Source organism: Opisthocomus hoazin, chromosome 5 (genome assembly GCF_030867145.1).
Source record: "Opisthocomus hoazin isolate bOpiHoa1 chromosome 5, bOpiHoa1.hap1, whole genome shotgun sequence".
Classification (NCBI taxonomy): domain Eukaryota; kingdom Metazoa; phylum Chordata; class Aves; order Opisthocomiformes; family Opisthocomidae; genus Opisthocomus; species Opisthocomus hoazin.
In genome coordinates, this window is record NC_134418.1 from 48,015,507 (window position 1) to 48,031,383 (window position 15,877).

At 37.5% G+C, this 15,877-nt stretch overlaps 1 protein-coding gene across 5 annotated transcripts in view; it reads right to left on the minus strand.

The window, feature by feature from the left end:
• Nucleotides 1-15,877, minus strand: part of LRBA (LPS responsive beige-like anchor protein) — a 423,407-nt gene that overhangs the window by 356,455 nt on the left and 51,075 nt on the right. For all 5 annotated transcript variants that reach the window (XM_075421117.1, XM_075421115.1, XM_075421113.1 and 2 more), the window contains exons 6-17: nt 15,459-15,580; nt 15,227-15,353; nt 13,857-13,976; nt 13,397-13,543; nt 12,340-12,537; nt 11,521-11,654; nt 10,125-10,233; nt 9,860-10,012; nt 8,668-8,836; nt 6,054-6,133; nt 4,464-4,526; nt 2,630-2,727 (exon numbers count right to left, since the gene is read on the minus strand). In XM_075421117.1, coding sequence (XP_075277232.1) covers nt 2,630-2,727; nt 4,464-4,526; nt 6,054-6,133; nt 8,668-8,836; nt 9,860-10,012; nt 10,125-10,233; nt 11,521-11,654; nt 12,340-12,537; nt 13,397-13,543; nt 13,857-13,976; nt 15,227-15,353; nt 15,459-15,580 — 1,520 coding nt within the window. The remainder of the gene's footprint in view (nt 1-2,629; nt 2,728-4,463; nt 4,527-6,053; nt 6,134-8,667; nt 8,837-9,859; nt 10,013-10,124; nt 10,234-11,520; nt 11,655-12,339; nt 12,538-13,396; nt 13,544-13,856; nt 13,977-15,226; nt 15,354-15,458; nt 15,581-15,877) is intronic.

Below are 15,877 nucleotides of genomic sequence, written 5' to 3' on the forward strand. Positions count from 1 at the left end.
TTACCCAGTGAAGAGTACACCCATCTAAACCATGAGCAGTTTCTCTAGGAGAATGCTGTGGGGAACAGTGTCAAAGGCCTTACTAAAGTTCAGGTAGACAATACCCACAGCCTCCCCTCATCCACCAGGCAGGTCACCTGGTCATACAAGCAGATCAGGCTGGTCAAGCAGGACTTGCCTTTCATGAACCCATGCTGGCTGGGCCTGATCCCCTGGTTGTCCTACCCATGCCCAGTGAGCACACTCAAGATGAACTGCTCCATAATCTTCACCGGCATCAAGGTCAGGCTGACAGGCCTGTAGTTCCCAGGATCGTCCTTCTGGCCCTTCCTGTAGATGGGTGTCACGCTGGCAAGCCTCCAGTCATCTGGGACCTCCCCTGTTACCCAGGACTGCTGACAGATGATGGAGAGTGGCTTGGCCAGCTCCTCTGCTAGTTCGCTCAGCACTCTTGGGAGGATCCCATCTGGCCCCACAGACTTGTGAGCGTCCAGGTGGCACAGCAGGTTGTTAACTGCTTCCTCATGGATTATGGGAGCTTTATTCTGCTCTCCATCTCTGCCTTCCAGCTCTGGGGGCTGAGTACCCTGGGAGTAACCAGACTGACTACTAAAGACTGAGGAAAAGAAGGCATTACGGCACCTCAGCTCTTTCCTCATCCTTGTTGGCAATATTCCCCCCTGCATCCTGTAAAGGATGGAGGTTCTTCTTGGCTCTCTTTTTGTTGTTATGGTATTTGTAAAAACATTTTTTGTTATCCCTTACAACAGCAGCCAGACTGAGTTCTAGCTGGGCTTCTGCCTTTCTAGTCTTCTCTCTGCACAACATAATGAGACCCCTGTACTACTCAAGTCTCCTGCCCTTTCTTCCGTAAGTGGTAGACCCTCCTTTTTTCCTGTGTCCCAGCAAGAGCTCCCTGTTCAGCCAGACTGGTCATCTTCCCCGTCAGTTGGTCTTGCAGCACATGGGGACAGCCTGCTCCTGTCCTCCTCCTTGAAGAATGTCCAGCCTTCCCGGACCCCTTTGCCCTTCAGGACTGTCTCTCAGGAGACACTCTCAACCAGCATCCTGAACAGGCCAAAGTCTGCCCTCTAAGTCCATGGTGGTGATTTTGCTCACCTCTCTCTTTACTTCACCAAGAGTCAAGAACTCTATCATTTCATGGTCACTAAGCCCAAGACAGCCTCTGACCACCACATCTCCCACCAGTCCTCCTCCATTTGTAAACAGCAGGTCAAGAGAGGCACCTCCCCTGGTAGGCTCATTTGCCAGCTATGTCAGGAAGTTATTTCCTACGCGCTCCAGGAACCTCCTAGACTGTTTCCTCTCTGTTTTTTAAATCTTTGTAAAATTATTTTTAAATTAAAATAATATGGTGTTTTAATTGCAAAAAGTAGATGTATCAATAAGCATACAAACAACCCGTTAAGTGACTGGAGACAATACAGGAGCAAGGAATGTAACAACTGAGACAGGAAAACAAAGTGATTTCTCACTGTGGACTCACTATTCATACTGACTTGTCCATATACTAGTGAATAAAAAGGAAAATGTCTACTGTCAGTTGTTAAATAAAAACAAACATATCGCATTGGAGACCCAACATGACATTCAAAATACTTTATTATTTAGAGATTTTATTATTTTCCATAGCATAATACATTACCATACAAATGAAGTCAAAGCTGAAGAAAATGGGAAAAAAAAAATAAAATCAGCCTAGCACTAAAAGGGGAGAAAGCAATTACTAATGTGCCTGAATACTGTCTCTTGAGAAAGGGTAACTGAAAAAGATATATGTATAAATAGGGGTTAACCAATAGGTGCAACAAAATGTATGAAATGAGACTCTGCCTTTACACAGCGAGAGAATTACTATTCCACATACCCTTCTACGAATATTTCTTACATTTGTTTGCCTGTTCCAATTTTTTACCCACTCTGCCCAGGCAGGTTCATTTTAAATTAGAAAAATTCAATAGCGTGACCACCCTCAGAGCCACAACACAAAATCAGAGTCATAACTTCATCGTCTTCTAGCAGATCTTCTCTTGTGCTTTTACTGTTAGTAGAATTTGCTGTTAACCCTACTTTTCTCACAAATGTTAAAGATTATTTTCTTTTTGTTGAGAAAAAGATCTTGTGAACAATCCATACCACAAAGCGCTACGTTAAAACAAATAAAAGGTTTCTTCTGCAAAAGTCCCATAATGCTCTACATGTTATAAAAAAAGGAAAGAAAGCTAACAAACATCAGAAGAAATCTGAACCAATTTTTCTTAGTCTACTTTCAGTTCTAAAATGTATGTAAGAATGGGAGGTTAAATACTAAGCACTAGTAAATGAAGACAACATCAATTTACAGACTAACTCAAATTGATCACTGCCTGTTTAAGCGTGACTGGCAGCTTGGAGACACTAAAAAAACCACAAACGACCTCATTGATACTAAATTCCAAATCACCTCTTGTCAAAAGAACACCTTGACACAAAAATCTCCCAAGATGAGGAGTCCAAGACTGCAACACATACACTGATCAGGACCTTTCTGATTTCACGGGAATTCTAGCAAGCAACAGTATGGTCAAAATACCATTTCCTTTTGCCCACTTACAAAACTCAAACTTACTGTAATCCATTCCTTTGGTCAAAAGCAGGGATCATAGAACTGGGATGCTCTGACATCAGAGCAACAAGTAATTGCAAGACATCCATTAGATTGTCATCCTGTTGAATAAAAGTTACAAATTTGAATTAAAAATGCATGTACAGTAGAATATTGTTTTGGTTAAAAAGAACCACTACGAAACGTTTCAAAATGATCTGGAGAGTAACAGTAAACTAAGGGCCAAAACAATTGAGCTATAGATCTGGAAGACAAGTGCATGAGAAAATATTACAAAAAAAACCTCTTTATTTTTTAGAGTGAAAAGTGACACATCTGTGTCTGGGATGTAAGCCTTTGACAGGGAATAGACTATTCTACTATGCTCTTTCCTTCCACACACATGTTCATCTGTTTCCCCTCTTTTACAGCACAAGAGCTAGAAATCAACTGCTGCACATTTTCTAGGGCACAGGGTGGTGTTCAACACAAAATCTCTACTAACAAATGTCCACCCCAGGAAAAAAATAAATACCACCACCTGCCACAGACATTTAAAATGGGTAATTCAAGCTGCTCAGTAAAGTTTTCCATACTATTAGTCTAAAGCACTCTAAACTAGAGTTTATTAATTTGTTCGAAGTTAATTACAACTAAAAATAACCTACGAAGTAGCAAAATGCAACTGTCGTCTTTCCCCATTTTTTGTGGTATTAAAATGAAAGCTTATTAAAAAAAAAACCACTTTCCAACACTTACGACTATTCTGATTATTTCTCTCTTAGAAAACCAGTTTTACACCCCTCGAACAACTGTGTTCACCTGGCGATATTATTAGCTTACATTACAGATGCTATTACTGATGAATGAGCCCTATGTGAAGGCTGAATTTTACTTCTTTTGTTGATGTTTTTCTGAATTTACAAGTAGATACCCAATTCTGTGGCATTCAGCATTCATGGATCTTTCAGACTTGACCATGCAAACTGCTAAGATAGTTAAAATATCACCTCCTCATCTGAAGGCTATATAAGGCTTCTGCTATTTTGGTTTATTCTTACATGTTACCAAGAATCTTATTTTTTTACATCTCCATACAAAGTAGAATGACTTAAGTTGATTGATCATGGTACTACCAAGTAGTAGTAACCAGCACAGAGAATAAAAGGAAAAAAAGTGTAAACAAAAAAAGAAAAAAAATCCATACTGCTTGAAGTTCAATTAATTCCTTATTTTACCCATTTCAAGCACCCTTACAGAGATGGGATCAGTTAGATTTATGTCCCAATTTCCCTTGTCTTTGATGTTGCATCTGGCATAAAGTGCCTTTTCCTGGTGCTAAAATATGGAGATGCAGATGTATCAGTGGTAACCAACGTTTTCTCCCAATTAAGTTTATATGCTTCTCTTAGATGCCATTAACATACAACTTTATTTTTAATGCATGTTTTCAATGTTATTGCTTTATTTAAGAAGCAAAATTAAAAGGAGAAAAGAAACTAAACAAAAAATACTACTTATGCAGCATAAAACAAGGTTTTGTCTTTTTTTTAAAGTCAGTCTCACCATCTGTTTTTCCACTTGGTAAATCGGTTTGCAGAACAACATAAGAAACGATTTTGACTTCCTGGCTTAATGAACTTCAATCTAACATTTAACATAGTCCTTAAATCACTGCAAGAATATTGGCAATTCAGTACACTACACTAAAGAGTTGGACAATGTTTGCTACTTCCTCTACAGAGCCATCTTGTGGCATAAAGAATGTAATATTTGAAAATATTCAAATATTTGGTGGTCACAAACAGCAAAAGTAGTACCTCTCTCCCCCGCGCACATCCAGCAAATTAAAAATTACCTCATGTATAGTGAGCAGATAATTGAGGATAGCCTGCAATTCATCTTCTTTTATTCCATAGTCCTTTAAAAACAATCAGGTTTTAACTATCATCTTTCAAGTACAAAAGTACTGTTCCCAAAAAAGCATTATTACTAGCCATGGTTATATACAGAGCAAGTCCTACAAGACAAATTTGTTTTCACTTGGTACTATAATAGCTTCATAGTTGCAAGGTAGCTTCCTCCCCCAGAAAAAAATACCCACTGAAGGTTTATAAAAGTGCATTAAGACAACTCCAATACAGGCATAAAAATAAGCTAGACAGTAATATAGAACATGAAATTGATAGAGTAACACATGTTAAATGACACAGTTAACTTGAACTAAGAGCTTCCTATTAATAGAAGACTTAAATTAAGGTGGCAAAGAGAGTTCAAAAGTAGACCTGGATGTTTAATTATAAGCCTGCTAGCTATGCCTAGAGCTGAGTTTGCTTCTTATTTTCCACTACAGAATCCTATTTTCAGTTGCTATCCACTTTGCAGAAATTTAGATCTTTTATGGCGTCTTTGTCAGGAATACACCTTGAGGTCTTTTTGGTGAAAATAAAATAAACAAAAAACAGCTTCTAAGAACAGGATGAGGGAAGGGGTCTTCATTTCTAGGGCTTTTATTTTTTAAAGCAAGTCTCTCATTTCCTGAAAAGATTTTGCACTACTGTGTACAAATAGAAAATTTGCAGAAGAATAAACCATTTATGATGGACATGTTTTTTACTGTCCCTGTGAAACTTTATCCAAAACTGCCCAAGTTATAAATATGACAGAAATTTTAAAAATAAATAAATAAAAATGAAGCTAAAATTTAATGACAATCTTTCAGAGTTTGATAGCTAAAGTGTCCTTGATACTTCAATTGTAGAACATCCAATTTAAAGAAAGAGTATGAGAGTCAAGAGCAGAACTTTTCTGCTAGTTGTTCTTCCATGCTGCTGGGGCTAAGGGGAGCAGCACAGAGAGCATACTGGTCCCTTAGCAACAGAGAGAAAGAGGGGAAAAGGGAGCTAGATTCAAACAGAGAAAAGACAGCCTACAGAATGAAGAGAAGAGAGAAATTAGAGCTTACAATCGGAAAGGTTAAGAAGAGTCTATAAGCAGCAGAACTGCTGAATTTCAGTATTCTTATGGCTAACAGTTGCGAAACTTATTGATAGTGTCTGTCTTATCCTCCTCTGTCCCACTGGCCCACAGCATACAATGTCAAATACTGCTCTTTAGCGTTTAAGCACTTCTTCTGATGCAGGTGATATTGTTCTTGTCAGTAACAAATCACGCAATGTAATACTTATTTTCCCAGTAGTAAAAATTTCTATAGTTAGTGATTTAACACCTCTGATTTTGATAAAAACAGCTTCAAATGGAGAAAAATGCATCTTTAGCACTGCTGTCTGTGGCAAGAGCCGCAACTGAAACATGCACTTTTACATGGTATTTCTATTTACTTCTTTGTTTACAAAAGACAACATGCTTAGAAAGAAATGCTATATTAAAGTACATTTCTTTATGAAAGGAAATTTAGATATCCTATCATAATTTAAAGTTATCCTACCTTCATCACTAGCTGTTTAATGAACATCAACAAGAATGCTCGCAGAGATAAAATCTCTTTTTGAGTGGGCCGTGGCCCATCTACAAAAAAACAAAAGTAGATACATGCAATGCAAATTTACAGTTGTTATTAGCATAGTTTGTATTTTCACATAAAGAAAAATAAAAGGCATTTTCTGGGTGAAGAGGGCACAATTCTAAGTAAATTATCTTTCCTCCATTTCAGACTACAAAATAGTAACATGTATTATCACTGTATATTAGCAAAATGCCAGCAAGTTTCTACTGAGGCTTTTATTAAATACAGTTTTCTAAACTCCTCTAAATTATTTTTATTACTGTACCACTTCCTTGCAGTGTCTATGAACCAACTTCCTGCAACGAATAAGACTGATACGAGAACTTTTATGTCAGAATTTCCAGGTATCAAATTTTTCATAGAATCATAGAATGGTTTGGGTTGGGAGGGACCTTAAAGATCACCTAGTTCCAACCCCCCTGCCATGGCCAGGGACACCTTCCACTAGATCAGGGCAGTAAACTTTCACAGTTTACTACTGTTTTTGAAGTTCTTCTGCTAAAGCTCAAAGAACAACTACCTGCCATTATTACACATTGGTTATATACACAACAAAAATCAATCTTAGAATGCTATATATAAAGATTACCTTGAAAGTCAAAGGCTTAATTTGTTAACTCAAAGTGAAAAGGACTTGCTTCTGCCATTCTTGTGTAAAGCAGACTTTCACTGAAACATTTTAAATACTCAAACACTGAGCAACTCCCAGGAGAGGCAAGGTTAAAATAACAGGTGCAACCAAATGTCAAAGTCAAGTAGAAGTTTTCACACAGAAAGCAAATGAAGTCTTGCAAATACATTTCTAGGGATAGTTTTTACATTTGCTCATAGTTTCAGTTCTTATGAACTTAATCATCAGGGAAAAGCAAATCAACTAGCAAATGCAAGTGATCATACAAGTCTGGTTTTATACAGTACAGGCCCACAAGCATTTTTAGTTTAAGAATAGTTATTGTCAATACAGACTGGTCTAGTCAAAATAAGCCATTAAACTGTATTAATAAGACTATCCTACACATACGCTTGCCTCAGGCTCAGTAAGTTAGTTCAGAAACTAAGTAAATTCATGCCTTCACTAAAAAGAAAGGAGAAAGCACACATGCTTTGCTCCTTACAGGATGCAAAAGACTACAAAACGATCTTTGCAACCTTCTAACAGGAAGGGTTGGTCATTTCACAGAATCACAGAATCACAGAATAGTAGGGGTTGGAAGGGACCTCTGTGGGTCATCTAGTCCAACCCCCCTGCCGAAGCAGGGGCACCTACAGTAGGCTGCACAGGACCTTGTCCAGGTGGGTCTTGAATATCTCCAGAGGAGGAGACTCCACAACCTCCCTGGGCAGCCTGTTCCAGTGCTCCATCACCCTCAGAGGGAAGAAGTTCTTCCTCATGTTCAGACGGAACTTCCTGTGCCTCAGTTTGTGCCCATTGCCCCTTGTCCTGTCACTGGGCACCACTGAAAAGAGCTTGGCCCCATCCTCCTGACACCCACCCTTCAGATATTTGTAAGCATTTATAAGGTCCCCTCGCAGCCTTCTCTTCTTCAGGCTGAACAAGCCCAGTTCCCTCAACCTCTCCTCGTAGGGGAGATGTTCCAGTCCCCTCATCATCCTCGTAGCCCTTTTCGAGAAGTTAGTGACAGGAAGTTGGACACCTGTAAGAAGCACTCACTCCCAGCACATCTAGCTCTCTTTCACAAGCCTGCTTCTCTCTCTGAAATTTCAGAGCCTTTCTTCATTGCAGGAGAGAGTAGAGATATAAGTTCTTCTCCCTTTGCCAAGGCTGTGTGCCCAACCCCATAAAACACAGAACAACAACTAGAAGAGCTGTAAAGCCATTCTTCCAAAAAAAATTAACTCCCTTATCTGTGCCAGTTCCATCTGCACATGTTTATGTTATGCTGGTGCACATTTCACTTCTCCCAGTTCCTTTTACAGTACTGGATTTCTAAGTCAAGCAGCTATTCCTGTTGCTTTTTTTTCTTAGGGTCAGTATTCTTGTCCTGTGTCAATGACAAGTACTAAACATCTGTTCTAAATTTCTTATTACTTTTTTTGCCCTGAGTTCACTGTCTGGATTAAATATGCTTATTAAGCAGTTTTCCAACAAGTTCAGATCCCTACGCCTGTCAGAGAGACTCTGTATGCCTGTTTTCAGCTATACTGTTATTATCAATAAATCTTACAAGCACTTAAAGCCTGTCCAGTACTTGAACAAGCTCCATAAAGAGACCACATTCCCAGGCACAGGTCTACATTTTCAAAACCCTACCTCTGATCAGTTCTATCTATTATTAATTCATGTAGGTCTTTGGTGACAGAGGATGTGACTTCTGACAAAAGTTTCTATTAGTTTCTGAAAAAAAGCTCTCAAGAATATCCTATGGACAAAAGCACACTGCTCAAACTGTTACAGTGAACACACCACATTAAAATAAAATTCTTTACGGAACATTTATATTCCTATTCTATACATTGTATACAACATTTTTTTAAAAACAAGCATCAGTTTGTAAGGGTAGAAATGAATACATACCCATGCCCTTGGGAGTTATACCACTGCGATTCTGAGGATTTACCACCCAGTAATAATACTTCAGGGTGTGCATGACCAAAAGAACTGTCCCAACCCGTCGGATTGCACCATATATGTTAACTGTGCCAATGAACTCAGTAGATAGGTAGGTGTACAGGATCAGCTGAACCTACAATACCCAATCAGAAAACCAAAAATCATTATGAGAAAATTGCAGCACATCAGACAATTGCATTCATAAAATTCACCTATTAAAATATCTTAAAGAAACAGATTTTCTCTGCATAGCTCAACCACAAAGCTCTTAAGACCCTTGCAAACTGATGAAAATTTTGATTTTATTTCTGAAACTACAGGGTGCTGTGTTTTTTTTAAGCTGGTCCACACTCATAGGAGCATGAAAGCATGCTATTCACACTATCAGACAGTTGAGATTGGAAGGCATCTCTGGAGATCATCTAGTCCAACCTCTCTGTTCAGAACAGGGTCACACATCAAGTATTACAGAAAGGCGCATATTTATTATAGGCTTAAGTATTGATTATAGGCTTAATTACTTACATATCTTCTTTCCCTTTTTCTTCTGAGAAATAATGACTTAAATAATATTTACTAATTTAATTTAACTGTAGCAAACAAATCTTTTACAACAACTTCAACGGTACCATTGTTAGTGTTGTTTCAGCTTTTGAAATGTAAAACAAACCCTCATGATGGAGGGGATCAAAAAATTTGGTAAGAGGGTTTCAAGTAAAACCAACTGGAAAGTTTCCATCCAAGCTGTTCACTCTCAGAGAACATAGATTCACCAAAACAAAAATACTCTGCAGGGAGTATGTCCATTTAAATGAAGGCTCCAAATCTAGGATAACTGCTCTTAAAAATCGCTAAGTTTTTGCCAGCTAACCCATCCAAAATTCCTTCTCAATGTACAACACTCGCTGGATCAGGGACTCCAGAAGTCACTCCCAACCCTGCCCTGCAGAACACTGCCGGTTTCCAAACTCCCTGAAAACCTTGGGAGTCTGCAAAACTTGACAGCTACATGCAGAAAAACAGAGTCTGAAAACAGTTCCTGTATGATTTCTGCTGGGGAGCAAGGACTTACAATTCTTGGAATCCAGGCTTAGTCTCAACACTCCAAAATCGATACCTCATAAAACACTTTATTCACAAGAATAGGCAATTTTACCTGTGCTGGGATATGAATCCATATCGCAGGATTAAGGAGAACATGATCACACAGCTGCTTCAGCAAGGGCACCCCATTGTGTAAGTTGCTCAGGTATTTCGAAAAGGCAAGGCAAAGTTCTAGGACAGCTCGCGTAACATGGGCTTTGGAAGACTGCAAAAGATGATCTGCTTAAGGAAGAGCCCTGCAACAGTTTAGGAAAAGTACTTCTCTTGAAAAAAAAACCCCAACATTAATGTAAGACATTAAGAAAGATTTGCTTTACCTTTTCTAGGCTATATCCTATGACAAGGAAGCCCTTACAGGAAAGCATCTGTTCTTGCATAGCAATGGAGTTCTTCAGCAACTCCATGATAAAAGCCAGTAAAGTAGAACTGAAAAATATAATGGTTTAGTACAGAAAAATGTTTTATAGGGTTACAGTAGGACAGAAATTTTTTCCAAATTAACACTTCCATCACACAGCCCGGAGATATTTTTAATGTGTTACACATTAATGCTCAGATCAGAATTTTTAAAACGGCAAACCACACTAAATTTTGAAAGTTCTAACTTCTTGCTTTTAACTAACGCATTTCTAACTTGAAATTCTGGATTCTGAGATAACCGTGCAATAGTTCTTCCAAAAAGAATGTTCTTGCAGAAAGGCAACAGTTAAGCGTGTACTTCTCTCTCCTTTATATTTCACTTACAAACTTCTGGAAGACCAGTAACAAACGCTATTCCAATTCCTACTGCTTTCACATGAGCAGCTATTGGAAATACTTTTCTAGACACAGCTTTACTATCGGTTCAAGCTAATTCAGCTCTGTGTTGCTGCCAAAAGGAATGTTCATGCCCTTCCCCCCTTGTGTCATGGCACTAGTGCCTATGAATCAAGATCTTAGGCGGCTGAAAACTCCTGTATTGCTGGGTTGGCTTGTAACTGAATCAAATCCCTGACTCATCACACAGATGCCCAAGTCTGAGACAGCTCAAGAGATGCCCAGGAACGTACAAATGGGCTGAAAGAACATTGTGACCACCCCTTCTTAGCAACAATGTGTACGCTGATCATTTGTAAACAATCATGAAACTACAATTGCAATGAAACAGAGCAAACTGCACCAGGATTCTAAAAAGCAATCCCTTTGCTATTAATACTACTCTTTAACTTAGGAGCTCAACCAGTTTCTGTCCCTGGATGTTCAAAAGTTGGACTGAGTTGATACACAGCTGAAATCAGTGGAAGAGCCTGGCCGTAACACTGAGTAACAGTATCTCCAAAAAGTTGGAAGCTAAAAACAAAAATATTGAAAGGAATAACTTCATGCAGCTGAAAAATTCATCCTTCCTGGAGTTACTCTTGAAGCCTTCCCCACTGGATTTCCTCCATCCCAGGAATATGCTCCAGAGTATTGTCTCTAATTCTGTTACACAAAAAAAATGTGAAGTAGGAATGTGTACATTTTAATCCTGTGTGAACTTTCATGGAAAATTTGGTACAAACACACACTTCACTTCTAGGTCCTGCGTGTAACAAGGCCACCTTTTTGTTGTTAGACATAATTCATTGTTGCACAAGACAATTTAAACCACTATGCCACTTAATAAAGCAAGAGCTAATTTCCTTTACTTACAAAGAAACAAAAGAACAGAACACAGTAAGTACATGCACTCACCAAACAGTTGTGTCAACATGGTCTGATGCATATTGCCTGTAGTCTAGCTGTGCAAAGAGAGGGAAAAGTACCTGCACCCCTCCAATAGAGTGCAGGGCACTTTGGATAGAATGTGTTAAGACTGCTTTCACATCCTGACAAAGAAGAAATAAGAAATATTGAAATCTCCTTCAGAAACTGTTAAAAAGTTTGTTAGAAATAGTTTGAAATTTCTTCAATATAAAAACTGTATTATTACCAAATAAAACGAAACAGCAAGAAGTACAAACTGGCTGCCACAGTCACACTAAATGCCCAGTCTGGCTGATCTACTGCTTTAGATACATTCTACAGTGTAGATCCTCAGATGAATATATAGGAGGAAGCTTGCAAACTCTAAAACAGGTCTTTAGTAATAGATAAATTCTAGAACAAAACACATTAAAAGCTTCTGACAAATTTAAAGATTAAGGCATTCAAAGCACAGGGAAGAAAAGGGTATCATATCAACAGGGCAAAGGATAGGAGATAAGTAATATCCGTAGGGGAGTGAACATATGTCAGAAATGAGAGAGAAGGACATTTTTTTGAAAAGCTAACAGTCTTTGCAATACTGACATTTTCTTTTAGGTTGTAACTTTGATAAAATAACCTTTTTTTCTTATGCTTCTTGTGCATCCACATTAATTCAAGAAATATGAGAGGCAGCAGTAGGGACAACCCAAAATCTGGAACCTATCAGCACTTCCCAATCTTGTCCAAATCCCTATGAAACTTGATTTTTAAGTTTTCAAGCAGAAATTGTTTGTATCCTCCAAATCTATGAAAATGTTGAAATACCTGCAGCATGAGGGCATGTGGTGAATGAACAAAAATAGAAGGGTTATCCTTAGGGGATGATTCTAGACATAGCTGTGCATCTGTAGCTCTTGGATTGTACATAAAAGCAATACCATTGGATAGTTTGCCATCATATAGCAGCATTTTGTGATGTTCAGCAAGGAAGAGATCACTTTCTGCCTTGAATTTGAATGTTCCCTGGATTGGGGAGCAGGGTTGAGGAAGGAAAGACGAAAAAAAATTAGATTACACACATCTAGAATATGGTTCAGAACAGAACTATTGCTAAAAAATGACTAAAGCATTGCTTCTTCAGTCTAGCAGTATTTCAGAAAGAAGGGGTCTTCTAAGAACACTGACTCAAAGTCAATTTTACAGACTTAGAACTGCAGAATTTTTTTTGACCACTGAAGAGTGACATTGCCAAAATGGTGGATAATGTCAAAGAAAAACATCAGCTAGGAAACAGAATGACAGTCAGCAATGTTCACTCAGAAGGAACTAATAATTGAGGAGCGAATAGAATGGGAACCATCTTTCTAGCGTATATTTGTACAGCTGCTAGGGAATAATAGTCTTCAACTGGTGCCCCTCAGGCTATGACAAAACAAATAATACATCAATGCAACAAAACTAATCCTCAGCACTAACTTCACACATTAAAAAGACTGACTAGCACAATCAACTATAAAGCTACATTTCTAAAATGAATACATCATACCTGATAGAAAGTTTTCAGCCTCAATGAAAAAGTGAACCTAGCCAGAGACAACAGTGGTGTTCTCCCTCTCTCAACCACCAGCACACAAATTTTGAAAAGTAAACAGGAATGTAAATTTATTTTTAATATGAAATTAAATAATTTAATTAATGCTTGCTTGTAGTTTGTGAGGCAATACATACACTTACAGAAGAAACATGGAAGAGTTTAATAAAAAGATTACACAGTAAGAACATTTTTAGAACGACACAGAAGTGTCACAATATTCTTAAAACCCACCATAAAGTGTCTTATCAGAATTAAACTTTGGAAACTTTACAGTCAATTCTAAAATACCTTATATCCCAGACCAAGCTGATAAATGGCAAAGATCTGAGCAGCATTGAGAGCCTCACTAAAAAGGTAAACGGACGTCATTTGCCCACAAAACACTCGATTGGCATCTGCTGTTTCTGAAGAACCCAGGAAACATTTGTCAAACGTCTGAAAGTGAAAGAGAACCCAGTAACAGGTTTTAATCTACACTATACAAGCAAATTATGCACAGACTATACATATTATCAGGGAATATTATTTCAACATAAACTAGCATTTGAGGGTCTCAGCAGAAACAAATTTTAAGTTCTGAGATGTATGAAAGCAGAATCTACTCCTCTACCAACAATTTACTAATTTTATTTCAACATTTTTTGAAAATGCATAAAATGCAGGAGGTTTATTAATAAAATGGCAAAGGATATCTTTTTAATCCATCTAGATGATCAACTATAGATATTAGTATACAGGGATTACTTACATCACTGGTGTTGACAAACCATGTTATTTCTCCATAAGATGCCAGTTCCCCATTCACATAGCATCGAAGTTCACTATTCTTCCAGCGGTTATAGATGTGCACTATAGTAACCATGTACCACTAAATGACAAGAAAACAATCAATACAATTCTACAGACAACTGAAGAAGCTTAAGCATTAAAGTGAAGCATAGTAGAACAAATTCAACTATTTATATGAATTAAGATTGAAAGATTTATTTTAAGTTGAAAATATTAAGTCATTGGTGAGTTTTCTTGCATAGCTATGTCAAAGTATAATATGCCATCTTTTTCCACAAAAAGTAGACACAGAAGCTTAAAAGATATTTATGGCATAGAACTCAAAAAACCTTCATGACAATGCTGAACCAAATTTACACTGAAACCACTGTGTAAATAAGTTTAAGTTGGGTTACTCTTGACATGATAGACCACTGCAAATGTTGTCATTCCAAACAGCAAGGATGGCTCCAGACTAAAGACTTTCAAAGGCTGTGCATATCAAATTATCACAAGAGAATCCATATTTACGGCAAGGGATTACTGATAAGAAATTCCTGAGCAGGCCTGTTCTCCCACAAAATGTTTGCACCAGTTGCTCCAGAAACATTAACAGAATATCTAACTGAAAAAGGAAACACGTTCAGCATTGCATGATACTACTTAATAGGCAAGCAAGCCTTGAACTTCAAGAATAAAATCAACTTTAAAAAAAAAATCAATTTTAATTCTTATGTTTAAAAAGTTACATAGAATAAAGCACCAAATGCAATGACACTATTTTCTGGACAATCTGAATGAACCTGAAGTATAACATTTTTCAAGAATTAATCTGTTGTCCTCCCCACATGTAAGAAGACCAAACTCCTATTAATGGTCCTAGCTTGATTAGGAAAATGGAACATGGGTTAGTAATCATGCTTCCTTAAAATAATACTACATTTGTCCACATCGAGTAAGTAATGACATAAAGGGGAGCCTTAGGAAAACCCTTTAGGAAAAGCAGAAGAGAATGTCTGGAGGTTGGAGAAAACACAGTATAAACAGAGAAGAAAAAAGTCATAAGCCTTTTTTCAAGCTGTGTATATATACCAAGCGTTCTCAGAGAACTCACACAAGTCTCAAAAACGCATAAAACTCTTGTAAACTGCACTTCCTAGCTATTTCTTATATATTTCATAAGTAATATTAAAAAGTATTAAGCATTCAGAACACAAATTTGTTGCGCTCATTCCACTGTAACTGTTCTTATAGAGAAAGATGAGCCTAATCAATAGCTACAACACTCCCCCTAGGCTACATTTTTAAATTCATGAAACCTGTTTGAAAGATTCTATTATTTGTACTCACCTTTTGTGGCTTGAAATCAAATTTTACACAATGCTGGAAACCTTTTCCCTTTGATTTTATGGATGTTACAATCAAGCAGCCTCCAACAAAGTGAGCAGAATAACCAAGTCCTTTGTTTGTTCGAAAACTAACAAATTAGAACAAAAATTAGCACATACACAGGTGAAAGCAGAAATCATTGAACAATTAATAGAAACTGAACATCAGACATATGCTTTTACATAATACTCACCAATATAAGTAAGGCTTATCCTTATCCACATTGATATTATTTACAGGATCCATTCTTAGCCAAGTGTGGAAAGTAAATCCATTCTGGTACGGCCACTTGGCTATAGGAGGTAAGGCAATAGCCTAAAGAAAGCAAGAAGTTTTTCATGTAGAAAGATCAACGTCACAATAGTAAGAGTACTGCGATTAAGACATGCACTACAAAAGTATACTGATACACAGATACACACTACATATACGTACACTACAAATGTATACAGTTTCTCTATACTAAAAAAAAATCTGGCCTCACTCCTGTGCTTTTTGTATTCCTTTATTAAAATATTTAATTATTCTCAATATTTTAAAACAGGTCTTTATATCTCAGAGATTATTAATAGCAACCTACACTTCAACAATTAAATGCTTTAGTGGAAGCCT